This window comes from Muntiacus reevesi, chromosome 14 (genome assembly GCF_963930625.1).
Source record: "Muntiacus reevesi chromosome 14, mMunRee1.1, whole genome shotgun sequence".
Taxonomy (NCBI): domain Eukaryota; kingdom Metazoa; phylum Chordata; class Mammalia; order Artiodactyla; family Cervidae; genus Muntiacus; species Muntiacus reevesi.
Window position 1 is genome coordinate 64,232,952 of NC_089262.1, and position 27,229 is coordinate 64,260,180.

Sequence of the window (27,229 nt, forward strand, 5' to 3'; positions counted from 1 at the left end):
AGCAGAAGAGATTTAGAAGAGATGGCAAGACTACACCGAAGAACTTTACAGAAAAGGTTTTAATGACCCAGATAACCGTGAAGGTGTGGTCACTCACCTAGAGCTGGACAACCTGGAATATGAGGTCAAGTAGGCCTTAGGAAGCATTACTAGAAACAAAGCTAGTGGAGGTGATGGAATTCCAGCTGAGCTATTTAAAATCCTAAAGGGTAATGCTGAATATTTATTAGAAGGGCTGAAGCGGAAACTCCAACACTTTGGCCACCTTATGGAACGAGCCGACTCATTGGAAAAGACCTTGATGCTGGGAAAGGAGAAGGGGCGGCAAAGGATGAGATGGTTGGAGGGCATCACTGACTCAATGGACATGAATTTGGACAAACTCCTGAGGATAGTGGAGGACAGATGTAACCGGTGTAACGGCGTTACATTGTCTCTAAACTGGGTGCTTTTTAAATTGTTCTTTTATTTTCCTCATAACTTTTTATTATGAAGAATTTAATTTATATGAGAGTTGAGTAAAAAGCAGTACAACAAACACCTGTATACTCTCTCCACCTAGGCTCAACATAAAAGAGTACTCCATATTATAACCAAATATTAAATATAGTCATATGCATTTTATACATAAAACCACAAAACTATTTTTATCTGAGAAAATGAAAGTAATTCCATAATATAATAAAGAGTACTTACAAACATTTTGCCTTATTTGAATCTTTTCTCTGCTCCCACCTTGGTCTTCTCTTCCCACCCCCCTCCCTTCTGTGTCCTCTCCCCAAGTAAGTACTCTTTTATGTTGTTAAACAGTTTGAAAGTACCTTGCAGACACTATACCTCACTCTCTAAATATTTCAGCATGTACCTTTTAAGAATAAAAATAGCCTCCCCTCTCTAAAAGCCAACACACACATAATACATGCACCATGTATATAGTATACATCTGCATATTATAACCAAATATTAAATATAGTCATATGCATTTTATACATAATATAAAACCACAAACTATTTTTATCTGAGAAAATGAAAGTAATCCCATAATATAATACTCAGTTAAATTTTTCCACTTGTCCCAAGAATGTCTTTTCGAGCACACCTTCTTTAAAAAAACAAAAACCAGGTTTTGTTTGGTCAAACAAAATAACCCCTTTGTATTTAGTTATGATGTCTTTTTAATTTCTTCTAATTTTAGCAGTCTCTCTGCCCTTTTCTGTCTTTTGCGATTGACTTTCTTTTTTTTTTTTTTTTAAGTCCAGTTCAGTTGTCGTGTAGGATATGCAACATTCTTCACTTGTTTGAACATTTCCTCATGGTGTTATTGAGCTTGCTTCTCTAGCTCCTGACTTCCTGTAAACTGGAAGTTATGTGAGAAGCTTGATTGCAGCTCATTTAAACATTTTTGACAAGAGTGCTTCATCATAGGTGAAGTATACTTTGGGTTGAGTCATGTCGGGAGGCACCTCCAATGACAAGTTATTCCATTATGAGCTGTGCTAAATTTGATCCTTTGTCCAAGGTGGCAGCATTCAGATCTCTCCATTAAGGTACAGTCTTATCATCTGTTATTAGAAAGGACTCTTTGGAATAATATTTTGGTACCTTGTAAATAACCTGTTACATTATAGCCTTTCACCCTGTGGTTTCAGCTTCCTGAGCCTGAAATCATTTATTACAATGTAAGTTACAAAAGTTTGGTTCTCTGTCATTTCGTCTGTATTTATCAGCTAGCATTCATCGAGGCCATCCCTGTTTCTCCTCCTTCCTTTTGTGTATCACTGTACTCTTGGTAGACGTTTGCTTATTCAGTGTGTTAACAGTCAGTCACAGTCTTTATGGGTGTTCCGATTTGGCTGATGAGAGCCCCTCAGGGTAGCGCCTGCTTCCTTTTTAATATGAGTCCATCAGTTTTGGTGTGCTCCTTGCTCTTCTACTTTGCCTGCATATCAAGGATCAACCATTTCTCCAAGAAGCTCTGGTTCCTTTTAGTGGAAAATGGTGCTTAGAAACCAAAATCAGTACTGTTGGGTTTTGTTGCTTCTAGATCTTTTCAATAGACAGAACTAAAATATGTATTTGAATAGAATCATGGGTTCATGTTAGTTCTGAGTCAAAGTTAATATTACAGGGATATTTTTCTGAACCTGTTAGCCTTTTGATTTTCAGAATCATAGGGATCATACTGTGTAATGGCCATCTAGTTGAAGTACTAATTGCCATGCATATAGGCAGATAAATAGCTCTATTCATTAATTATTAATCATGTAATCAACAGGTTCTGTTTGGTCATGTCGGGAATACAGAACAGAATCAGATGTATATCTTGTTTCCAGAATCTTGCAATCTTTTACGTTAAAAGCTGTAGTATAATGTGAAAACTGCTAAGGATCATGAAAGGTGGATATACGATGTGTGGAGGCTAGAAAAGAAAGGAAATTTTATAAAGGAAAATTTTAACAGGTATCCTTTGAGGCCTGAGCAAAATGGATGTGGATGTACTGGGGTGGAAGAGGGATTTCACAGCAAAGGTAAGTGGGTGAACACTAGTAGCTGGTGGGCCATAGTGTGTGTTGTCTGTTAGGAGGTACGAGTAAGTAGTTATGTGGATTGTTGTGGCGTAGTTTGTGTGAAGGAATTGAGGTAGATTGCAAAGAGATTGCAGATTGCAAAGAGATTATAATCAAATCTTGGGTTATCCTTTAGGTCATAAGCTACAGACAAGTAGCCTGTAGATAGAGATTCACATATGTGATTTATTTGATCCACATAGATTTTTAAAAATTGAGACATTTCCCATCCAAACACTGGTTTATCTGAAAACTGGAGCTGAGTTGTGGCTGCTTTTTTGAGCCAAGGCTCGTCCTTTCCTGTTCACCATAGCTCCTGTAAGGCTTTCTTTTGAACTTGTCCTCCCTGTAGGAAGGGAAGGATGAGAGTAGCAGGTGTAATGTGAGATGAGAGGGGACTTGAAGAGTTTGAGCAAAATCTGTGCTTTAGGAAGATCACTTTGGCAGTCAGGTTGGAGGATGCAGTGGAGCAGGGAGACCAATTAATAGACTGTTGTAATGTTTCAGGGAAGAAATCACAAGATAGTAACAGATGGTGCAGAAGAGGAGGAAGTAAGACATTTTGAATGCAGAATGGGTAGATTGTATTGATATGAGTTTGTATGTATTGAAAAGAATGTAAATCAGACTCTCTTAAAACATGAAGTCCAGTTTGTAAAAAGCTCTGTCTGCATAAATCAGTATCTGGAAGTTAACCATGATTTCTGGAAGTTAGCCACATATTTTTTAATCTGTTGGTTAATTTTGGAAGACAGTAATGATAGTTTCATGCATCGTCACTGTGTTTAGTTTTGTAATATGCACAATAACATGCTTCAATAAAGTCTCGGATATGGCTTTATTCCTGAAAGTTGTTTGTAAACTTTAGGAAACTAAACTTCCAAGCAAAATATTAGTAATGCTGGATCTTATTTTCCAATGCTGGCTGCTTGTATTTCGTTTTCTCCCCAATCTCAGCAAGAATTTAATTAAAAGGATAGTGAATCAATAAGGGATTGTACCATAGACTTAAAGTTACACCTTTATTAAAATCTTGTATACTGTTAGTAGGTATTTGGACATCTTCCCTGTCTGATTAGGGCAGGACTTTGTCCAGTCCTGTTATCAGTGCCACTAGTCCGGATACTTAGTAGCTCTGCCAGCTCAGATGATCTGAGGGAGGGAGACGTGAAGAACATGTAAATGAGTAGGTGGGGAGTGAGAGTGACTCAGACTGGTGGAGACCACACCTGGGCTCTGTGTGAAAGGCTCCCAGCTTCGGGGGTGAACAGCGATTGGTCAAAGTGCAGCTCTGTGTGTGTATACGTACACACACGTGCAAGTATTTAACTTGCAAACGGTATGGAACACAAATCTTAGTGCTCAGCTCAGTGATTTTTTTACCTAGGCATGTACTACATTGTGTAGCCACTACCCAGACCAAGATAGAGAAGATGCTAGAGCCCTTGAGGGCTTCCTCTCGTCTGTGCCTCGCCCAGTCAGTGGACCTCCTAGATGTCTCTTCTGGCCTCTTTTTTTTTTTTTTTTTTTTACTGTTGTTTAGTTATGGCTGTTTTTGGATTTTACATAAATTGAGTTATACAGCATGTATTAATACATACTCTTACATTTCTGCCCCCACCCCCAGTTATGTCTGTATCTGTGAAATACCATTTTGTTGTGTATAACAGTTCTCCCCCCTTGGTCCATTATTCTATTGTGTATATAGTTCATGTTTATTTTATTGTTGATACATTGCTTGACTTGTTTCCAATTTTTGGCTTTTATTATGAGTAACATTTCTAAGGTGAACATAAGCAGTTCTCTCAGTTATAAAAACCCCAGAGTGAAATTACTGGGTCAGAGGATAGGTATATATTCAGTTTCAGTAGATCTGATAAACTGTTTCCCAAGCTCTTCTGTCCATTTAGATGCCCACCTCTAATGTGGAGAGCTCCAGAATCCTCTTGGCTTTGCCAGTCCTTTTCGTTTTAGCCATTCTGTTGAGTGTGTATGGATACATACATTTTAGTGGGTTTTTTTGTTTTTGTTGTTTTTGTTTTGTTTTATTTAATCAACTTATTGATGCTTATATATGCAATAAAACGTAGTCATTTCAGGTATACTATTTTAGTTTTGAAAACTGTGTACACTTACATAACTACTACCACAATCAAGATAGAACATTTATACCCCCAAAGAACTTCCCTCATTATCATTTGCAGTCCCCTCAGCAGCATCCTTGGCTTCAGGTCGCTTGCTTTCTATAACTGTAGATTAGGTGTGTGTGTTTCAGAATTTCATACAGGTGAGACGGGTACAGCATGCATATACTGCATGTATTCTTACTGTGATTGGCTTATTTTGCCCAGCATGTTTTTGGGATTCATTCTTGTTATATCAGTTGTTTGTTCTTATTCATTGCTTGGTATTGTTTCATTTTAAGAGTATACAGCAGTTTTGTTTATCCATTCTCCTGCTGATATTTGGGTTGTTTCCAGTCTTTGGCTATTGGTAATAAAGCTTACATGAACATTTGTGTTCAAAGTTTTGTTTGGACATTTCTTTTCTCTTGGGTATACCTAAGAGTGGAATTGCTGGGACAATGTAGATGTATGTTTAGTTTTTCAAGGAACTGCCAGATCTTTTCCTAAAGTGGCTGTGCATTCTTAGAGTTCCTCTGACAATGTATCAGAATTCTAGTTGCTCTATATCCTCATCAGCACTTGACATTGTCACTCAATTTTAGCCATGCTGATAGGTGAAAAATAGTATCTCACTGTGGTTTTAATTTACGTTTCTGTGGTGACCCAAGGATGAAAGAGCAAGGAGTGTCTTGGAATGCAGAAACGAATGAATGAATGAAACGAATGAAAAACCGAGGAGTGTCTTGGAATGCAGAAACAGAAAACCAGACCCTTATCGTCCTTCCCTCCCCCTTGTTGTAACTTTTAATGGATTTCAGGCCCTCCTGAGCAGTGTACCTGTCTCCCCTCCTACGCCATAGGGAGAAGGTATTTTCTTTACTCTTTCCTCTACCCAGTATATGTGCCTCATCCAATCAGCAAATGACCTGCAAGACCCCATCCCACTCCTTGTACCCTGGGTATGAAAGTGGAGTAAGGACCCCTGTTCACCGTCGGTTCTCCCTTGAGCTGGCCCGCTGTTATAAAAGCGTCTCCCACTCTAATAAACTTTATTTCCCTCTCATTCTGTCTCATGTCTGGAAATTCTTTTCCAACCTGCTCCCGGACCACGACGGTTTCCTTAATGACTAATGATGTTGAGCATTTTTTCACCTGCCTGTCGACCAGTTAGCTATTTTGTGTAGAGACATGCCTGTTCAAATCTTTTGACCCTTAAAAAAAATTGAGTTGTCTTTTTCTTATTGATTTGTGGAAGCTCTTTATAACAGTGTGGAAATGAGTTCTTTATCAGATACACATACTGCCTAATGAATCACGGGGTGCGGAGTTTCTGAGTTGGTTGTGGCTGGGCCAGGCCGCGCCTTTGTGATTGAAATGGCCGTTCTCACTGGAAGCCAGCTGCAGGAGCCTTTGCTTTACTCGGCACACTGTCTGCAGCTGGCTAAGCCAGGTCCTGCTCTGGCTTGCCCTGGCTGCAAGGTGCCTTTACGAAGCACTTAAGTATCTGTCATTCTGTCCTCACTGACAGCTTCAGGGACACACGCCTCCACTAGCCTTTGTTGCTGTAGCTAGGAAGTGAGGTTCTGCTGGGAACTTCTTGCACTTTTCAGGTAGATTTTCTTTGTTTACATGCAGTAAATGCTATTTTCCAGTCCAGTGTTTTCTCTTTTATGTTGAATAGAAATTCCTTGAAGCATCTTTTATTTGTGGAGAGCACCAGAGCTAGGTTCCTGATACCATTGTCTTTTACTTAGATATTTCTTTGGTGATTTCAGTTGCATAGTCAGAAACTGCAGCCTTGACCTCCGTTATCCTCCTCAGTCTTGTCTGTCTTTGCTCCTTTTCACTCTATATTTCCATACTTCAGCCACAGTGATTTTCTCCCACCCCTTCCTCCAGTGTGCCAGGTTCTGTCTTGACCTAACAAGTGTTAACTTCTGTTATTTGTTATCAGGGATGGGTCAGCCTTAATTCCTTTCTTGCCCATTTAATGTCTGCTAGTCCTTTAGGGCTGAGTTCAAGCATTATTTCTTCAGGTGTGTCTGGGCTCCCTATATACTCCTACGGGTTAGATTCCCTTTGTCATGTTCTTATAGCACTCAGTTCTTTTTCTTCACAGCTGTTAACATAATTATAATTGATGAATGTATTGCATAGTCCCCCACTAGACAGTCTGCTCCTTCATTAAGAAGGTAATCTCTGTGGGGACAAGGATCATGTCTGTTACGTCATAGACAGTTCATAACATGTTTGCAGCATCTAGTACATAGTGCATACCATACCACTAGTTGCCCAGTTGATTGAAGGAATAAATTTAGGAGGGCAAATGAGAAGTACTGTCTTGTATCAGAAGTTCATATGTACTTTTAAAATAAATACTTTTACTCCATTTAATACTTGGTGTTTTGTTTCAATATCATCTTAGTTTTAAGTGACTTGATCATGAAAATTAAGCTCTTGGCATCAGAAATTCCTTTCAGAAGATTAGAAAGCTTCCCTTCTTTCCCTCACTGACTCTAAACCAGATTTTAAAACCTGTCATTGACTTCTAATCTATCCAGAAAGTCTTATTTCAGTAATACTTCAGCTGTCATTTTGAGGGATTTGCCAACTGCTATAAACTGCTAACCTTTCCTCCCCCCACATTTCCGTGTGTGTGTGTGTGTGTGTGTGTGTGTGTGTGTGTGAGAGAGAGAGAGAGAGAGAGAGAGAGAGAGAGAGAGAGAGACAGAAATATTAATAGGATCACTTTTACTGAGAGTTGCTTCCTTAGGTCTGGTTATTTTAGTAAATGCGTGTAATCTCCTCTAGGAAATTCATTTGATAATTGCCATTTTAATAATATGTTTCCCAACATATCTCACATTTTCTGACCCCAGGATTCCTCTCCTTTATTTGGGCTCAAAACTGATAGAACCCGAGGCTGTTCTTTACTAGTTTTACGTATTTCATCCTAACAGCTTTTATTCGTCAAGGGTTTCCTTCACCCTGCCAAACTAAAGAGGGAGGAAACTAACACTGGTTAAATGTCAGATTTACATCTACTGTTTCTTTTAATCTTTTTTAATCACTATAACCTTGAAAGATAGACATGCTAAAATGTGGAATTCTTCCACATTTTAGCATGTGAGGAAATGGAGTCTGGTGAAGGTAATTATTTTTTGCTCGAGGTCACATAACGAGAGATTGTTTCTTTCGTGGACCTTCTTTCCTCTCTCCCTCCCTTCTCTCCCTTCCTGTCTGTGCAAAGCCTTGTGCTCTTTCTTAGATTCCGCACCTCTAGCTATCATCGCCTTCGTTTGAGAGGGGTAGGTGGCAGCTTGGAACTCTGAAGAGCTCCAGGCTCTGAGGCAGCAGCGTTTCTAGGTTGTGGGTGGGCAGCTGCAGGTTCTCGGTACTGGGGAGACTAAGGAGGAGGGGAAGCCTTGCCTGCCCCTGCCCGATTGCCTTTGCGAGTGTCCGTGCTTCCTGCCCTCGCTCCCTCTGCACTTGGCTCGCCCTCCTCACCCCAGGCCTCTCCGCTTTGCTGGAGTCCTCGCTTGGCTCCTTATCGCTGGTTTGCCTAGTGTCTGCCTTGGGTGTAGCAGGTGCTGCGCGCCTTGCAACGGGTGGCTTGCTTAATGTCCTGTTCTGTGAACCTGGGGTCTTAGCCTGCCTCTGTCTAGGTTTTTTTTTTAGCCTTACATTTACTTTTTTTTTTCCCCTAAGGAAAACCTAAGCAATTAAAATCTATGAAATCATGGGTTCGATGTGCTAGTTGTATATTTTTACAATATGTATTTAAATTAAATGTGTCACTATTAAAACATTAAAACACCTTTACATGTCACCAGAAATCACCTTGAATACTAAACCTTGGGAAACATTGCTGTAAAATACCCTGTTAACTTTATTCATTCATCTATCTGTGAATAGTTCAGTATGCATCTGTTTTAAAGATACAGACTTAAAAACAAAGGACTGATAAAAACATGCACATACAGAGCACACAATTCCATTATTATACCTAAAATGAATAATTTTTTAATATCAAATAGTCTATTTATATTTGCTTGTCTCAAATAATTTTTAAACTAATTGTCTTTATTTTTTAGAAATTTTAGATTTGCAAACAATTGAGCAGGTAGTACAGAATTCTCAAATACTCCTTTTTCCCCCATAATTAGCATCTTACATTAGTGTAGTCGTGAGCTGATACTGATGCATTATTATTGATAGTCCATAGCTGTCCTTAGTTTTTATTCCATATCCTCCTCCTGCTCCAGAATTTCACTCAGGATCATCCCTTACATTCAGTTGTCATGTGTTCATAGGATCCTCTTGGCTATGTCAGTTTCTCAGACTTTGTTTTTGGTGATCTTGACAGTTTTTCGGGGACTGGTCAGGTATATCGTGTTGTCCTCTATTGAAATTTGTCTTATTTTTCTCATACATTTGTTTAGTAGTTTTTCCAGTTCAGGAGACAGACTTGGTTCACTCATTGTTTACAGTTAATAGTCTCTCAAATCTCTTTTAATCTATAAAAATTGCCTCTCCCATCTTTTTTCTTGCCACGTGTTTATTGAAGAAACTGGACTGGTCATTTGTTCTATATAACTTCCCCAAATTTAGATTTTGCTAATTATGTTCTTAATAGGTCTACATAATTTTGTTCTCACTTATATTTCTTGTAAATTGGTAATCACACCCAGAGATTTGTAGGATTTTAGTATGCTTCTCTATCAATTAAAGTAAAACAACAATCAAAACTCATCCTCTGTTGTTCAGTGGCTCAGTCGTGTTGACTCTGCAAATTATGATATATTTTTACAAGGGAAGAAATAGTTGAAAGTGTTCGTCACTGAGTTGTGTCTGACTCTTTGTGACCCCGTGGATTGTAGCCTGCCAGGCTCCTCTGTCTATGGAATTCTCTAGGCAAGAATGCTGGAGTGGGTAGCCATTCCCTTTTCCAGGAGATCCTCCCAACCCAGGGATCGAACCCAGTTCTCCTGCCTTGCCACCAGGGAAGCCCATTTGTCTAATTGGTGTTTGTATTTGATACTGCCAACCTCTCTGCTTATTTGAAGGAAGTGCCTATAAAGAGGAGGGTTGAGTTTCTCAGTATTGGATTTCAGAGCTCCTTGGAAAATCAGGACACATTTTTCTCTTGTGCTTTCTTTCTGCATTCTTCTTAGTGTCAGTTTATCCTGTAATGTGTTTTGTTTTGTTTTCTTTCTCTAGTATCTGTATTATACCAGGAATGAGATATTCTTGGAACATTTCATTTTGTATACTTTTAGTAGAATAAGATGACTTCCTAGGAAAATAAATATAAGTTTTAAGAATATTTCATTGGCAGGATATTCCTTATCTCTTAAGATCTTGGCCATATCAAATACCTTTTTGGCTTTTGCTGTTTTATTTATTAACTAAATATTTAAGGTTTGTTATTACTTTTTTCTAGTTGAAAGTGGTAGAAAACTCAAGGCTGAGTTAAGCCAAAGCAAAGAATTTAAAATTTAAAAAATCCATAGGTGGATGTGGATTCAGGTTTCTTCCCTAGAGAGAATGTGGTCCTTCCTAGAACCAGCTCCATACTGTGTGGTAGGCTGAGGGCAGCTCCAGCTTTCATCCTAAGTTCAGACTCGGTGGGGAAAGAGAGTTCTTGTGGCTTTCATAGAAGTCCTGAATTCAACTTAGACTATGTGCTTATTCCTGAATAATTTACTGTGATTAGGTGATGTGGCCAAAAAACAAGTGTTAAAATTACAACATTACATTCTTCTCTAGCCTCTGAATCATATTTTGCTCTGTGTGTAAACTTTCAGGACTTTACATATTAATTATTTGATAATTTAACAAATATTTTTTGAGTTCCTACTCTGTACAGGTGCTATGAGGACCTGAAAACATTGCATTGTAAGTTGGTAAATCATCTTACCAACTGCTTGTTACTTAAATAAATTGTTTTAGAAATATAATACCTAGTTTATTTGGAAATAAAGTACAATTTCTACAGGAAAATATATTACTTTAAGCGTTTTCCTGTGGTTTATAGACCAATTTTTGATTTTTGAATTTGATTATTTTCAAAGTATAAGGGATATCACCCTTTCAACCTTTTTTGCTCATATCCCAATCTTAGTGGCTATTTCATTGTTTTTCTTTATAGACTTAATTCATCGATTGAAAGAAATGTGGATCATGGGTTATTTGTTTGTTTGTTTTAAATGCAGCAAGAAATGCCCGTATGAGATTGGTCTTCTGATCCTCCTCTCAATTCTGTATTTTCTCAGTTAATGAAAAATTTGCTATTACGGTGACATCTGTGTTCTGTTCCTCATAGAACATCTTGACCAACTGCATATAGCTGTCATGCATAAAGTTAAAGCAGTGGCGCTGAACATGGTTTTTGACAAAGAAGTCCAGTATTTCTTAAATTGATATTGGGCCTCTAAATCTTGACTTCATTAGTTCCTTTGTGTGAGAACTTCTGGAGTATTGTAGTCTGCCTGTGTTCATAATGTATTCCTGCAGAAAGAATCTCTAAGGCATACGGTAATCTTACCGTATCATGCGTTTTACAGCAATTACTTGCTTTTGAGACTGGGTGCTTTCAAGGGGCCAAGTACCAAAAGTTATCTCATGAGACATTTCGAGGACCTGGGCTGGAATAACAGTTTAAGAAGATGGACAAAATGATCTCTGTAAGATCCCTTTCACCTCTAGAATTTGATGAAATCTCTGACTTCAAGCGCTAAGAACTCCCCTTACCCAGTTGCCTGCAGGAAATAGACAACGTGAAGGGAATCAAAGACATCCCCGCTCTGCAGCAAGCAGCAGGAATCCTTACTAAGGCAGTCCTAGCCCTGGCTGAAAGGCGGATTCACTTGTTCTTAGAGCCCAGTGGATTGCGAGGCACAGAACTTCATTCTTATTTGAAACCGAGGTCAGCTTAGGATATGAGAACAATGGGGCTACATGAGAAAGCAGAGGAAGTGCATAGTTTACTATACGTTTAATTAAAGGGGGAGAAATCCCTTTATATTTATTAGCTTGGACAGCTTACTTTCATGCTGTTCATTTTGTTCTGCAGCAAAATTTTGGTTGCAGTTGTTTTCTATATCAGTCTGTGTGTGTGTGTGTGTGTGTGTGTGTATAAAATTTTAAACGTGACACTCTACCAACTTGAAATATGTATTTCTTTGGGACAGAGGATGGTTAGGTCTCTGAAAATATGTATTTGAGAAATGAGCAGTGTTTAGAAAGTATTAGAGGGCTTGTTTATGGTGTAATGTTTGATTCCAAAAGGTTTCTTAGCAGGACCAACTTTCATTCAATAGCTGTAATGAGGTGGGAAGCAGTTTAGATAGTGGAAGTTTTGAAAGTCTTTGAAAGTGATTTTTAAAATACTATTATAATAGGTGGAGTTTAAGTTTTAATACTCTTGAAAGCAGTGAAACTGTATTTCTTTAAAATATTTGATACTTTAGAAATTTAGCCATCTTTCTTCCTTTAGTGAAGTAGGAAATGATACCGCTTTATTTCCAGAAATACTTTTGATACCAGAATATTGTTTTAAGAATTATTGTGTTGTCGGTTGAAGCATTTAGTATATTGGCATGTTCAGTAAACTTTTTGAATGAATAATCAGTTTAAAGTGAAAAAGTTAAAATAGGGTTAAGATGTGTTCTGACTATAATGAGGTCAGACCCTTTGAGAGTAGGTGCAATAACATTCCTTAAGTCGTCTTTCTGAAAGTGATACTTCTTCCTAGAAAGAATAAGATTGTTCATTATATCAGGGGGGAATTTTTCCACTTTTTTGGTTTGTTTGGTTTTTTGGCTGTGCCATCTGGCTTGTGGGATCTTAGTTCCTAGACCAGAGATTGAACCTGTGCCCCCTGGACTGCCAAGGAATTCCCTCTAGTGTTCTTTTTAAAACACATGAACTTTGCATTCTCTCTTACATGAAAGTAGGGTAGGGATTTTGGCTCAGTACTGATGTTACAGGGCAGTCAGATCTCGTTGTCTGGGTACTTTCGTAAATGCTCTGATTGAAGCTTCTTGGCTTCTGAGAGTTGATGGAAGGACATGGAAGGGGTGACGCCAGCACCTGGGCCTGGAATGGTGAAGAAGGGGAGGCTGGCCTTTCTCAGAGTGGGGCTGCTGCTTTGGTATATGTAGTGAAGTCAGGTGCCTCTTGGTTCTCAGAGGATGGCTACAAAACAAGGCGAGTTTTTAGTTATCCCGCCTGGAAGTCCTCTCAGGGGTTATGAAGTTTGGATTATCAGATATTTAGAAGTTATAGCCTTGTAAAACGGAGCACTGTTACTGAAGAGTTTTCTCTGGCGAGGTAGCCTCAGAGTGTGACCAAACTCTGATAGCTAGCTGAACCCCACCTGTTCTTCACCTTCAATGGAGAATGGGCTTGACCCAAGGGAAAAGTTGCTAGGACCAGAACCCTAAGTTAACAGTGTGGAAATGCTAGTTATTCTAGAGGAGAAAGGTATGAGAAGAGAGAAAGGTGGAGGAGAACGGTGTGAGAAGCTTAAGTACTGGATTGTCAGTTGTATATTGGCTACATCTGAAAAACTATGGCAGGCAAAAAGAGTAAAATAAGAATCTCCTGTATTTAATTCTATGTTTTATGTGTGTTATATTTTATCAAATAAAATAAGATCATAATATAACGAAAGTCCTGATTTTGTAACCTTTCTTCACTTAAGATTTCTTAACTTTTTCAATGTCTTGTAACTTTCTTTTCATATATAACTTACTTCTAGGTCAATAAGTATACTTCTATAAAAGTGATTTTTATTTGGTGGATACATCATATCCTGTCTTCTGGATGATGTGTAATTTATATAACCAGTCTGTTGTCTGTTGTTAGGCATTCTCTCCTTTGCGTTTACGACAGAGATGTGAACATCTTCTTAGCTGTATTTTTGGGCATATTTTTAGTTTTTCCTGTAGTGTAACTCCCCACATATGAAATTGCTGAATCAATGATGTGCATGTTTTCCAAGTCTTAAATGTGTATTGATAAGTTGCACCTGGGGAGTTATACAAATTACACTCCTGTAAGCAATACAAATGAGTGACAAGTAGATAAAATTTGAAAATAAATCAGAGGAAATTGCTGCTTTAGGGAGTTTAATGTCCAGCAAAGGAAGCGGGGATTTTGGAGTCAGATAGAATTGCACGTCTGCTGCTTTTGACCTCTGGCATGTGGTTTGATGTCTCTGATCCTTAGTTTCTTCCTCTTTAAAACTAAAATACCAGTCTGGTATTGAGATCAAGGTAACTATACCTGTCTGGCACATAGTGGGTACTCTGAAAATACAGATTTGCATCTCCTTCCCAAATTACCCTTTTTTTGTAGATTTCATGTACATTTAACATTTTTAAATTGGAAATGTTAAATTTATAGTTTAGCCATCTCCCCTAGTTCTGAAAAATGTTCTTTAACTGGACAAAAGATGCTAACTGACAAAGACTCAGATGTACCTAATTTAACTGTTGTTTGGTTCTCGCCTGTTTCAGATTTTGTGGATCTTGGATATCAAACCCCATTGGGATTGGGTTCAAACTGATCTGACCTGGAACTTGCTAGGGGAATCTGTTCCTTCTTGGCAACTGAACCTCAGACTGGTCCTAGTACAACTGAGGACCCATGTGACTATGCCGGAAATAGATTATTTTGACATCCTGTTCTTGTCATCCTGCTTAGAATAGAGATTCTGTTTCCCCCCGCATACATCTAATCCTTCCTCTCTCCAGCATCTGTAAGAGCTCTGAAAAAACCTGGTGACAGTTTTGAATTATGGGTGGTAGTTGTGAAGTGGACAACAGTGATTTTTTTTCCCCTTTTGAAATTACTCAGGAATAAGCTGTTATCATTTTGTTGCTCACTGCTGTTTCTGAAAGTCACTAGGTAAAATGTTTTTCTGGCACTCAACCTTTTAACACATTTTTAAACCACAGGTATTTGAGACAGACTGAATTAATTCTTGGGAAGAGAATTTGTTTTTATTTAAATTGTCAAGTTACTATTTGTAACTTATTATAATTTATATTATTTGTTATATAGTTAAACAAAAAAAGCATTACTTAAAATTATACAGTGTAGTTTTAAAATATTATAAGTACTAGGTGTTCATTGGAGAAAAAGTTAGAAAATATGCATGAATAGAAACTGTAAAAGAAAAATTACCCTTCATCTCTCTACCAAAGAAAACTGTGAAGATCCATTTTAGTTTTGGGTTCTGGTATCTTAACTTTAGGGGCTTCCCTGGTGACTCAGATAAAGAATCCACCTGCTAATGCAGGAAATGCGGGTTCAATCACTGGGTTAGGAAGATTCCCTGAAGGAGGAAATGGCAACTCACTCTAGTATTGTTGCCTGGGAAATCCCATGGACAGAGGAGCCTGGCAGGCTGTAGTCCATGGGGTTGCAAAGAGTCAGACACAACTGAGCAACTAAACAACATCTTACTTTAGATAATTGTGTGTGTATACATGTGCGCATGCACAGTGTCACTCAGTTGTGGCTGACTCTTTGTGACCACATGGACTGATGAGAATTGTCTGGACATTAAAAGTGTATTTTTAAATAGTAGATTTTAAGGAAAGTTTGAGCTCTGGATTTGAATTCTGATTCCACGACAAGTTGGTTGGGTTTGAATCTCTAAAACTTGGCAGAAAGTAAATTTCAGTTTTCCACATTCTTATCCTTTTTTCTTTTCTTATTTCACTGCCCCCTTCTCCCCATGCCCTTTTCTTCCTTTCACATATATCCCATCCTGAAAATACTGTATGCTGTATTATCTATAAATATGTGGTTCTACAGTACAGTTGCTAAGAATTAAAGCATTAACATTCTTGGTTATATGTCACATGGTTACTTTCAAATTCTGTTACAATAAAAAGGAGAAGAAAGCCTATCACATATTGAGGCTTGGACCCAGTAGTGCTAGATGTTCATCAGAGAGAAACTAATGAACTAGGTGTTCATTAGAAGATATGGATGAATAGAAATTATAAATGAAAAATTATAACTATTCAGTTCTTTAAAATGCTTTGGAAAATACCTTTAAACTGTGGATTAACATTTATCCTATGACCTGATTATTATGATTCTTGGTTTTAAAAACAGTACAGTTACTTGGTGAGAGTTTGCTGTTTCTTACAGATTGCCAACAGACATTATAGGAGCAGAAGCCTGTGTTGTGGGCTCTTAAAGGCTCTGTGGCCTTATGTTCATTACAGCCACCACAGCTTCCTGAAAAGCAGCAGTCTGAGAATTCAGGCAGTAGGGTAGTTCCTAATTTGGATCAACTTTAATTCTTGCTTTATTTGCTTTGAGATGAGGACCGCCTCCAGCAGAAACTGAACGGATGCTCTATAGCTTTCACATCCAGGTTTAGAGGGCCGGAGTTATATAATCTGTTTGAGCCCACTTACTGTGTCATTCTTCAGGACAAATTCCTACTCCTGGATAGAGATTCTCAGTGGAGAGTGTGTTATCACCAAGTGATTACCGTGAAATAGATATTTGCTCCCACTCCTGTATTTGGTAGCTCCTGTTTCATTACCTGTTTTATATTTTCATTACTCTGTTTTATATTCGGTTAGTAGGGTATGGTGAGAGTTTTACTGGAAAAAAATTGACTTTAGGCAAGTATTTCTGAAGGTAAGTATTGGCCCTGTGTCTACTCTTTGTAGCTTAGCTGAAAGAAATTTGCATTAGTAGTAAAATAAAAAGACTGTCCTTAGGCTCTCTAATAGATTTATCTTTCTCACTTCTCTTCAACACGCTTCATTCCAGCTGCTAAAGGTCATTTCTCTGATTAAAAGTTTATTAGTTGTCTTATCATTGTCTCTAGCAATGGTTTGAATATTAAAAGTTTTTGATGTCTCATTTGAAGGAATTGCATGATTGTAAGCACTCTTATTTCATAATATTTATAAAAACATACATGACTTTTATGCTATTTACTTCCTATCTTTATCATTCAGTTCAGTTCAGTCCCTCAGTCATCTCTGACTCTTTGTGACCCCATGGACTGCAGCACGCCTGGCTTCCCTGTCTATCACAACTCCCAGAGCTTATTCAAACTCATGTCTGTCAAGTCAGTGATGCCCTCCAACCATCTCATCCTCTGTTGTCCCCTTCTAAACCTGCCTTCAATCTTTCCCAGCATCAGGGTCTTTTCCAGTGAGTCAGTTCTTTGCATCAAGTGGCCAAAGTATTGGAGTTTCACCTTCAGCATCAGTCCTTCCAATGAATATTCAAGACTCATTTCCTTTAGGATTGACTGGCTGGATCTCCTTGCAGTCCAAGAGACTCAAGAGTGTTCTCCAACACCACAGTTCAAAAGCTTCAATTCTTCGGTGCTCATCTTTCTTTGTAGTCCAACTCTCACATCCATATATGACTACTAGAAAAACCTTAGCTTTGACTAGACGGATCTTTGTTGGCAAAGTAATATCTCTGTTTTTTAATAGTTGGTCATAGCTTTTCTTCCAAGGAGCAAGCGTCTTTTAATATCATGGCTGCAGTCACCATCTGCAGTGATTTTGGAGCCCAAGAAAATAAAGTCTGTCACTGTTTCCATTGTTTCCCCATCTATTTCCCATGAAGTGATGGGACTGGATGTCATGATCTTAGTTTTCTGAATGTTGAGTTTTAAGCCAACTTTTTCAGTCTCCTTTTTCACTTTCATCAAGAGGCACTATAGTTCTTCGCTTTCTGCCATAAAGGTGGTGTCATCTGCATATCTGAGGTTATTGATATTTCTCCTGGCAATCTTGATTCCAGCTTGTGCTTCATCCAGCCCGACATTTCACATGATGTACTCTGCATATAAGTTAAATAAGCAGGGTGACAATATACAGCCTTGACATGCTCCTTTCCCAATTTGGAACCAGTCTGTTGTTCCATGTCCAGTTCTAACTGTTGCTTCCTGACCTGCATACAGATTTCTCAGGAGACAGTCAGGTGGTCTGGTATTCCCAACTCTTCAAGAATTTTCCATAGTTTGTTGTTATCCACACAGTCAAAGACTTTGGTGTAGTCAGTAAAGCAGAAGTACATGTTTTTCTGTAACTCTCTTGCTTTATCGATGATCCAATGGATGTTGGCAATTTGATCTCTGGTTCCTCTGCCTTTTCTAAATCCATCTTGAACATCTGGAAGTTTATGGTTCATGTACTGTTGAAGCCTGGCTTGGAGAATTTTGAGCATTACTTATACTAGCGTGTGAGATGAGTGCAGTTGTGTGGTACTTTGAGCATTCTTTGGGATTGGAATGAAAACTGACCTTTTCCAATCCTGTGGCCACTGCTGAGTTTTCCAAATTTGCTGGCATATTGAATGTAGCACTTTCACAGCATCATCTTTTAGGATTTGAACTAGCTCAACTGGAATTCCATCACCTCCACTAGCTTTGTTCATAGTGATGTTTCCTAAGGCCCAGTTGAATTCGCATTCCAGGATGTTTGGCTCTAGGTGAGTGATCACACCATTGTGATTATCTGGGTTGTGAAGATGTTTTTTGTACAGTTCTTCTGTGTATTCTTGCCACCTCTTCTTAATATCTTCTGCTTCTGTTAGGTATATACCATTTCTGTCCTTTATTGTTCCCATCTTTGCATGAAATGTTCCCTTGATATCTCTGATTTTCTTGAAGAGATCTCTAGTCTTTCCCATTCTATTATTTCCCTCTGTTTCTTTGCATTGATTACTGAGAAAGGAAGGCTTTCTTATGTCTCCTTGCTATTCTTTGGAACTCTGTATTCAAGTGGGTATATCTTTATCTTTGGGTTTCCTATATTTATCATTGTGTTACTCTTGAGTAGACGTCTTTGCTCTCTTATCTTGCATGTGGAAAATGTTCCCCACATGGTCTAGAAAACAGCATGTTTTTTTCATGCTTGCTTGAATTGACTTGGCGTTGACTTGTATTATACTTTATCTCCTACCTTTTAGCTTAAGAACCTCACCCCACCCTTGCCAGTGTGTTGCATGACCTGCTTCTATTCCTCTGACATATATTGTTGAAGCAGTATGTATACTGAGTTGCAGGAAAATAAAATCTTATGTCTGCTCAGTCATGTCCACCTCTTTGTGACCCTATGGACTGTAACCCTCTGGGCTCCTCTGTCCATGGGATTTTCCAGGTAAGAATGCTGGAGTGGGTGGGTTGGTTACCATTTCCTTCTCTAGGGATCTTCCCCCCCCAGAGATAGAACTCTTGTATCCTTCATCTCCTGCATTGGCAGGTGGATTCTTTGCCACTGAATCACTGTTGATTAAAAAAAAAAAATTGGACCACACCCCTGGGTAGGACTGGCTGTTAACTGGTGAGCTGTAGCACACGGTGTGAGAGTGTTGTCCTGTGGGATGAAGCCTCAAGTCCGATGGAAAGCTGTGGGGAGACCTCTGTGATCTGGCCCCCCTCTGTGTCTCTAAGCTTTCTTCAGCTCACGCTTAGAAACTTTAGTCATACTAGATTAATTGCAGTTCCTCGCATAGGACTGTCATCTCTTAGCTACTCGGCTTTGCTTATGCTATTCATTCTGCCTGGAATATCTGTTTCTCTCCTTTTTTCCCTTGGCGGCCTCCTATTCATCCTTTATGGTTAGTTCAGGCATCTTCCTCCTTTGGGTGTGTTAAGACTGTGTGTATGTGTGCGTGCGTGTGTGTGTGTGTGTTGTATTTACATGGCATATTCTCAAAGTTCCCTCCTATGAGTTCCCAGGGGAGAGAGAAGGTCTTAATTGTTTTTCTGTCCACAGATATAAGTTCAGATAAGTTTTTTGTTGAATGGAGTAGAATTTAAGCACTTCAACTTGGTTATCTCAAGTGCAATGATAGGAGATAGAAGAGATGTAATGGGTCTGTGGAAAGTAGTTTAAAGAAAAAAATTGGAGCGATTTATGGAAAACCTATAATAGGGCATATTTCTAAATCAGAGAGACAATTAACATAAAATACCGCTTTGAGTAACTTGTAAAAGAATTGCCTCTTTGAGAAGGAATCAGGGCAAGATATTCAAAAACAATTCCATCTAGACACAGACCAAAGTTAGCTTTTGTGAGTTCTTCTCAAAGCCAGCCAATCGGAGGCAAGGTGCCCGCAGCCACTTTCCCCTTTTGATTTGTGGTTCCTATGGCAATAGGAAGAGAGCCTAGGACATTTCTCTCCTACCTCTGTTAATAACTTTGCTTTTGAAAAATGCCAAAAGCTATTATTCTTTTTGTCCTTATGGCACTACAGTGTCTCTCAGCGTAGTGGCCCTGATTTTGGTTTTTGATTATACAGTGTGTATGACAAAATTAATAAACACTGTCAGTTTTCTTGATTAATGTTATTTTCTTTGGCTATACAACATATAAATATAAATCAATCTAATTGGTTATTTGCTCTTCCTGTTAGAACCCCATGTGAATTAGTTCCTGTTGTTTGTGGACAACCCTAAATTAGAGTATTGTTTGCTAAATGTGAAAATTAAAACAAACATTTCTTAGGGGTTTTATACCCCTTAAGCATCTTCATTGTGATCCCACTGTGCTTCTCTTGAGCTCCAGGCTGAAATCTCAAGAGGAAAGAGGCTTAGTTTGTATTGTTGTTAGCTTAATAAGTAGGTCAATAAGTGTTTCTTAAAATTGATAAATACCCATGGTATCAGGATAAGTTCTTCAGATATTTTTAATAATGAGATAATGTTCCAAAAGTTTAAAGATAGACCACTGTTAGCTTTTTTAAAAAAGAAACAGATAATATTGTGTGGTGTGCCTCTATGAAGCTCACATGAAGAGAGCTTTGCCTTACTCAGTGAAAGAATGATGGATAATCAGTTATTCCATAATAGTCAACATGAATTCTCAACCAGGTCCCTAAGTTTAAAATTAGCAGCTTCAAGAATCCATTACTGCTTGTGGTGAAAGCTGCATTTTAATGCTCTTAGGTTGATAATTATGGAACTTTTACATTTAGCCATGCTTTACAAATAGATCAATGTTCTCTTGAACTGTTAGCCCTAAGAGTAGCCTTATTTAGACTAGCAAGCATAGGCGTCTTTATTAAAAGATGGATGTATTTCCTAGGGTGGCATTTTCTGTTGAGTAAAAACTATTTTTCAGCACTGTGGTTGGTTGTTTAGCTCCAAGGTAATTGACTGTGAAAGTAGGGCAGTTCTAATATTTGTTATAAATACTGGCAGTACTCTCTTTACTCCAGAATATCTTCCATGGGTGTTATAAAGATTAAGTTCTTAGAAACTGCACTGTCTTTAAAAGTCTTTTTCTGAATATATAAGTTCAATGTCAAGCTTTAAAAAATACCTGTAATAAATAATTAATATTTTGGAATTAGGTTCTCAGGTTTATTTTATGTTGTTTTCCATATTTTTATAAGTATTAATTAGGTCATTAGATGATTAGGAAACTACTCACTACTTTTCTTCTTTGGGCTTTAGTTTCTTCACTTCTGGGGGCGGGGGAGATGTTTGAACTAATTGGTCCAGAGCTCACTCCATGATTCTTTGATTTAGCGAGTGTGAAAGTTGGTCTCTCTCTCTTTTTTTTTTTTTTTAAGTTTTGGATCTCAGGTTATTAGCAGAAAGAACCTAATCAGAATACATTACCTTATGCCTTCATGGTTTTTACCCTTTGAGGTAAATACATACTAAAGCAGGAACCTGTTTTTACTGAATCAATGAAAATTGATTTGCAGATGAGTTTTGTTGTTAATTTGGTATTAGTTGCTGAATACAAGTGTAATCCTTGAAGTCTGTTCTCAGGTCTAAGTGATTCTGTGATTTGGATAACTACAGAGTTTCCAAAAAGGGAACTTAAATTGAACTATGAGGATGTTGGGCATTTAAATTAAATAATCTATGTAATCTACGTATATATACACATGTAATGTGTTTGGGCATTTTCTGTGCTCTAAATGTTTTGCTAGGTGTCTCTGGATACAGTTTGTTGTAGTGGAAAGAAAACATGTTTGCTTAGAGTCAGACAGGATTAACTTCTTGTCCTAGTTCTGTCATCAATTAGCCCTTGTTTTCTTGCACCTTCAATAAGTTGCTGTTTAAACAAATCAAGCTCTGCTTTCCTGATCTTTGGTTTCCTCATCTGTAAAATGGAATCATACTTGTCTTACAAGGGTTTTTGTGAGGGTTTACTATGTCAACTGTCTGGCATATAACAAGACCTTGATAAATGGCAGCTATTGTCATTATATTATCCAAACATTTGTTCAGCATCTTTTATGGCACTCTTTCAAATTGTTGGGGTGATGACATATGTATGCCTGGAGTATCAGTGATATAATTCTACCATATTGGCTACGGGAAGCTTTGAAATGGAAGCATACTATTGGAAATACATGGTATTTTGTTCATTACCAAAAACCTGCTCAGTTTTTTATTCCATTTGAGTCCACTGGTTTCGTATTCTTTAAATGCCTTTTCCAAATAATCTCAATACTCTATTACATTATCGGTGGGATTTAACTAGAAAGTACAGGTGGTGGATAGGCAGGAACCCAGGCTTACCTGAGTTCAAGCATAGTGGTCTTTGTTTGTATTGTAGTTGGGGTAACCAGAAAATTTACCTCCCAAACCAGAACACTTTTGAGAGTGAAAGTTATGCTGAGACTGGTGTAAACTTGGACTGTCCCAGGAAAGTGGGTATATTTAACCATCCTAATTATAGCTAGAATAAACAAGTTTATGAGGCTGGGTCTGAGACTTCTGGAGTATTTTGGTTGAACCCAAACACCCACCTTCAGATTTTTTTTTTTTTTTTGATTATTCATTTGCCAGGGTAAATTAATTGATCTTAGGTTTGAAAAAGTACTTATTGAATACCACAGATAATCTAATGGTTTAAAAATACTAGCTATATTGTATTTGTTTATATTTTACTTTTTTTCTTAATTCCCTTAAAACCAGCAAGCTCTTAAAGAATAATGGGAATGGGTAAATGAAATAAACTTTTAATTCTTACTTGTGTTAAATGAACATTGCAAGCAAAGTCCAAAATGAAAGTCATGATTATTCTAAAGTTTTTTTTTCCCCCTTTGGGAAGGCAGAGATCTGGGTGACACTCAAAATCAGATGTGTTTTTATCAGCTTTTTTGTTTCCTTTATCTATCAGTCTATTGCTCATCTTTCTTGTTCTTTTTGCCTGTGTCTTTAGGTCTCCTGTGATTTTATTTAGGGGAGTGCAGAAACTGTACCCAGATGATAAAGTTTCAGGTGATCAAAGTTTTTATAACAGGGGCACCATAGTTTTGTGGAATGAACGTGGGTTTTAATAGCGGCAACCAAAGTTTGAAGTTCTGACTCTCCCATCCTTTGCTGTTTGTGCAAGTGACTTACCTTTGAACCTCAGTTTCTTGACACTGTGGTGTGGTAATTAGAGAACACATTTAAAGTGCCTGGCCCCATAGTAGGTAATGTGATGATGGCAGTTGTAATTATACGACATAGACCAAAAACCACTGGGGCTTCCCTGGTGGCTCAGATGGTAAAGAATCTGCCTGCAATGCTGGAGACGTGGGTTTGATCCCTGGGTTGGGAAGATCCCCTGGAGGAGGGCATGGCAACCCACTCCAGTATTCTTGCCTGGAGAATTCCATGGACAAAGGAGCCTGGTGGGCTACAGTCCATGTGGTCACAAAGAGGTGGATACGACAGAGCTGCTAAGCTCATGATGTTAGAGTCCCAGTCTCACTGCTAATCTTGTTTTTCCCTCAAACTTTACAGTTCCCTTTAATGGGTTTCCACTGAAACATTCTTTCTCTCCCTCTTGATTCTGCTCACTGTACCTTCCTGGGGAGTTAGTGGTTGGCAACAGAAACCTCCTTTCCGTAGGACAGAAAGTGGGCCCTCTCCCAGGTTTCCGTAAGTTTTGATGGACTACCACCCCTGACCTCCAAGCTGCCATGGGTGCACCCCCTGCCCGACTAACATTCAAGTTGCCTGTGTGAAGGAGTGATTTGTGCGGCCTCTAACTGCTTCTTCTCTCCCTTCCTTTTTGTCACCCTGCAGTGTTCTGTGCCAAGGTCTTTGTGGCTAGGCTGCGCCAACCTGGTAGAGAGCATGTGCGCACTGAGTTGCCTGCAGAGCATGCCCAGTGTCAGATGTCTCCAGGTGCCTCTCTTCTTTCTTGTTGTAAATGTGTTTTTACGTATACCATGAACATTTGTTGAAACTTGCAGTAGTGTGTTTAATCCAATGTTAAGTCTGCTAAATGTTCTGTGTAACCCTCTGCTTTCCTCCAGCCTGGGTGCCCTACATGGAGGAGTTCATACCAAGAGGGGCCCTTCTGAGCAAATGGGTCTTTGGCTGGGCCCTATTCTGCTCCTCTTTTTCTGCTCCTGCTTTTTATCCTCCCAACCCCCACCTTGAATCTGTGATTCTCATGTTTAATAGTTGTGCATGTACCCCCCAAACCTTGACATTTTCCATTTGGCTACTTTTAACAGTTCTTTCTTGAGTTGGGAGGGTTTCATAATTAAAGTGGTGATTTTTCTATTTTGAAACTCATCCTTTTGGCTTGCTTTCTCTCCCTCCTTCCACAAAGGAGTGGAGAGGGAATCACTAACAGTATAAAGCCTCAAATTGAAGTTTATAAAGATCACAGCTTTATGCTGGCAATAACTGTCAGTTTGGGCCACCTCCCAAAGACCAGATCTGACACCTGTCCTTAGGGTCCACCCAGTTTTCCAGGCCGAGGCTGGCAGAGAATTCCACAGATAAAAGTAAAACTCTTTGAGGGTGTGGGAGGGGTTGCTCCAATAAAAGCTATTAACAGGAGTGTAGCTGGACTGACCTCATGTATTGGGATGAATTCTAAGAGTCAAGGCAGAAAACATTGTGACTTTATTGGGGAAGCTCTATTTAGAGAAAGTATGTGTTTAATTTAGTATGGTTTCAGTAGCGGTATTCAGTTTTCATCACTGTGTATTCCAGACAGTTTGATATATCTTTAAAAAGCAATATTGAATTCCTGGCATCCTGTTGAGACTGCCCTGTTTGAGGAAAACACTGTAGAATCAGGAAATGATTTAGAGAGATCTTATTGATGGTATGGGTTTACTTTACTGTTCTCAAGGTAATCTTTCTATTCATGTTTACAATCTTTAAATGCACTTGGGGAGCCAGAAAGGGGGAAAATTTCCTTCATATTGGGATTGTGAACATTCTGAGCTGCATTGGTGTGGTTATTGATTCAGATTGCTTTCTTTAGAAAACAGTTAACTTGAGAGTGAAGTCAATATAAGATCCAGTTGTCTTAGAGTCTGTATGAAAAGTAGAGTTAGGACTCTAAGGGTCCAGGGATTGGGTGTTTCAGTAATGCTCCAGTGTAATGCATATTTACTCTTGGAAAAGCAACTTCTCTGCATGTGGTATAACTTTAACAAAAATGTTTTTGAAACAGCAGACTGAGATTATTGCATGTGCTCTCCTTGGTGCTAAATAATGGATATTTGCATTATAGTAATAGTGTGTACATCTTTGTCTTCTATTTTTCTGAAAATGCTTTCTTGAATGTTACAGTTGCTTTTTAGTGGATTGATCCAGTTTTTATCCAGAAATTTAAGCAGGTGAAGAATTGTAGTTGTTTATGACATCTGGAAGTGCAGATTATTTTTATTGCATTCAGTTAAAAGTAATTGACCAATAGAAGGCATTATTCAGTATATTTTAGTAGCAGTATTGTGAATTCTCTGGAGTTGGGGTGAGCGGGAGGGAGCAAATAGGGTTTCTACCTTGAAAATGGAAACCCAGATAAGTTAATTCTTTGACTCATTTCTCCCAGTGAAAATCGTTTAAGAGAAAAAATATAAACGTTGCCTCCAATAGACCTTAAAATAAGGTGAAATATTGAGTGATATTCATTGAAATGTTAATGGAACAAATAGTGTCTTCAGAGGTATATTGGGGAATTTTGTTTATTTAGATTTTTATTTTCTTTAGTTTATGGAAGAATATGCAGCACAGTAAAGTGAAATATGTACTCAGCTGATTGGAGTTAGCAAATCATTCTATTTTGCTCCATTTGTGAAAGGAAAGTAAACATATGTAAATGAACTTGGAAGACTTCTTCTTTGGTTTTATATGTTAATTGTCTACTTCCAATATCCAAAACAAGTACTAAAAGTTAGTGACTTAATTTGAATAGGGGCTTTTTCAAAGAATGCCTATTTCTTATAAGCTACATCTTATTTTTGTCACAAAGATGACTTCTGCATTCATATTCTCAGCAAGCCCATTTTAAGAAGGCCCTAGAAAAGCAGGAATAGGCTACCCGAAGAGCCTGATTGACTGTGCTAGAGCTTTGGCATTGCATGAAAGAGCCCCTTAAATGACCACATGTACCAAGAAACAGTTCCAACATGAGCCAACTAGCCTGTCTACTGGCTGATACTTCGTACCTTTTGAAAAGCAAGAGTAAAGTTAGTGTTGTAGGTGCCTTTGGGCAGGATGTATTCCTCTAGTTTCTTCTGTTTATGAGAGAGGAAAAGGATGCTAAAGACTTAGATGAAAATCATTCATTTACCTCAATAAAACTGTTTAAAAAAAAAAACCCACTCACCACCAGTTGTAGTCAGGGCTTCATATATATTAGCTTTGTGACAACCCTAGGAGGTAGGTATTATTCCCATTTTTTTTTTGGGTGTAGAAACTGGGTCTCAGAGGTGATATGTATGATTGGACTCAAGTTAATCTGTGAAGTGGTAGAGCTAGCATTTGAATCCAAGATTTGCGTGATTCCAAAATTGACTTTCTTTCCTCCACTCTGGAATGCTACTATTTCTAGAGTTTTCCATTTTAGTTTTGTTTGTGAAAACTTTGCTACTGAGATATCCGGTGTGTGACTTGTTTAGTCATTGTTTGAAAAGAAAAAAAGAAAAACCTGCCGATTATCTCTGGAGGGAGGAAATTACATTCCTCTTACCAACCTGAGCCCTCCTGCATCTTAAAGCTACTGAGGTTGCTGAGTGGCTTTTCTGAAAATACATTTCTGTGAGTATTTACTGAGCAGTTGGTATGTGCCAGGGCCTATATTGGTGCTGGGTATATAAAGATGAGCAGTGCAGATTTAGTCCCTGCTCTCTTGGAGTTCATTGTAGTAAGCAAACCTGTGGACAAAAATTCAGCCTGAACCACAAAAAAAGTCCAGGTGTGTATGTGTGTGTAATGAAATTCTGATGTTAGCCAAATATACATGCACATACACACACTTACATATATACACATACATACCTACTTTTAAAAACTGTGACTAACTCTCAACATTTTTTTAGAACAGTTGAACTAGAATATCTGAATGCCTCTGAACTAAGCTGAACTAAATCAATATTTCAGTTGGTTCAGTTATTCAGATTCAACCAGTTAATTGTTACATCATATAATCAAGAGTTCAGACCATGTATCTATCTATCACATATTATATATGATAGTATAATTATCATTTAAGTATCAGATATGACTGTATATGTATTATCAGTATCATAAAATAACCACCTTGTTTT

General features: G+C 38.3%; 1 protein-coding gene across 5 annotated transcripts in view; it reads left to right on the forward strand.

Annotated features, from left to right (window-relative positions):
• FBXW11 (F-box and WD repeat domain containing 11) overlaps positions 1-27,229 on the forward strand; it is a 126,137-nt gene that overhangs the window by 14,287 nt on the left and 84,621 nt on the right. For 2 of the 5 annotated variants that reach the window (XM_065905133.1, XM_065905134.1), the window contains exon 2: positions 23,739-23,840. The exons of the other annotated variants lie outside the window; for them this stretch is intronic. In XM_065905133.1, the coding sequence (XP_065761205.1) occupies positions 23,739-23,840 (102 nt within the window). The remainder of the gene's footprint in view (positions 1-23,738; positions 23,841-27,229) is intronic. 5 annotated transcript variants of the gene reach the window in all.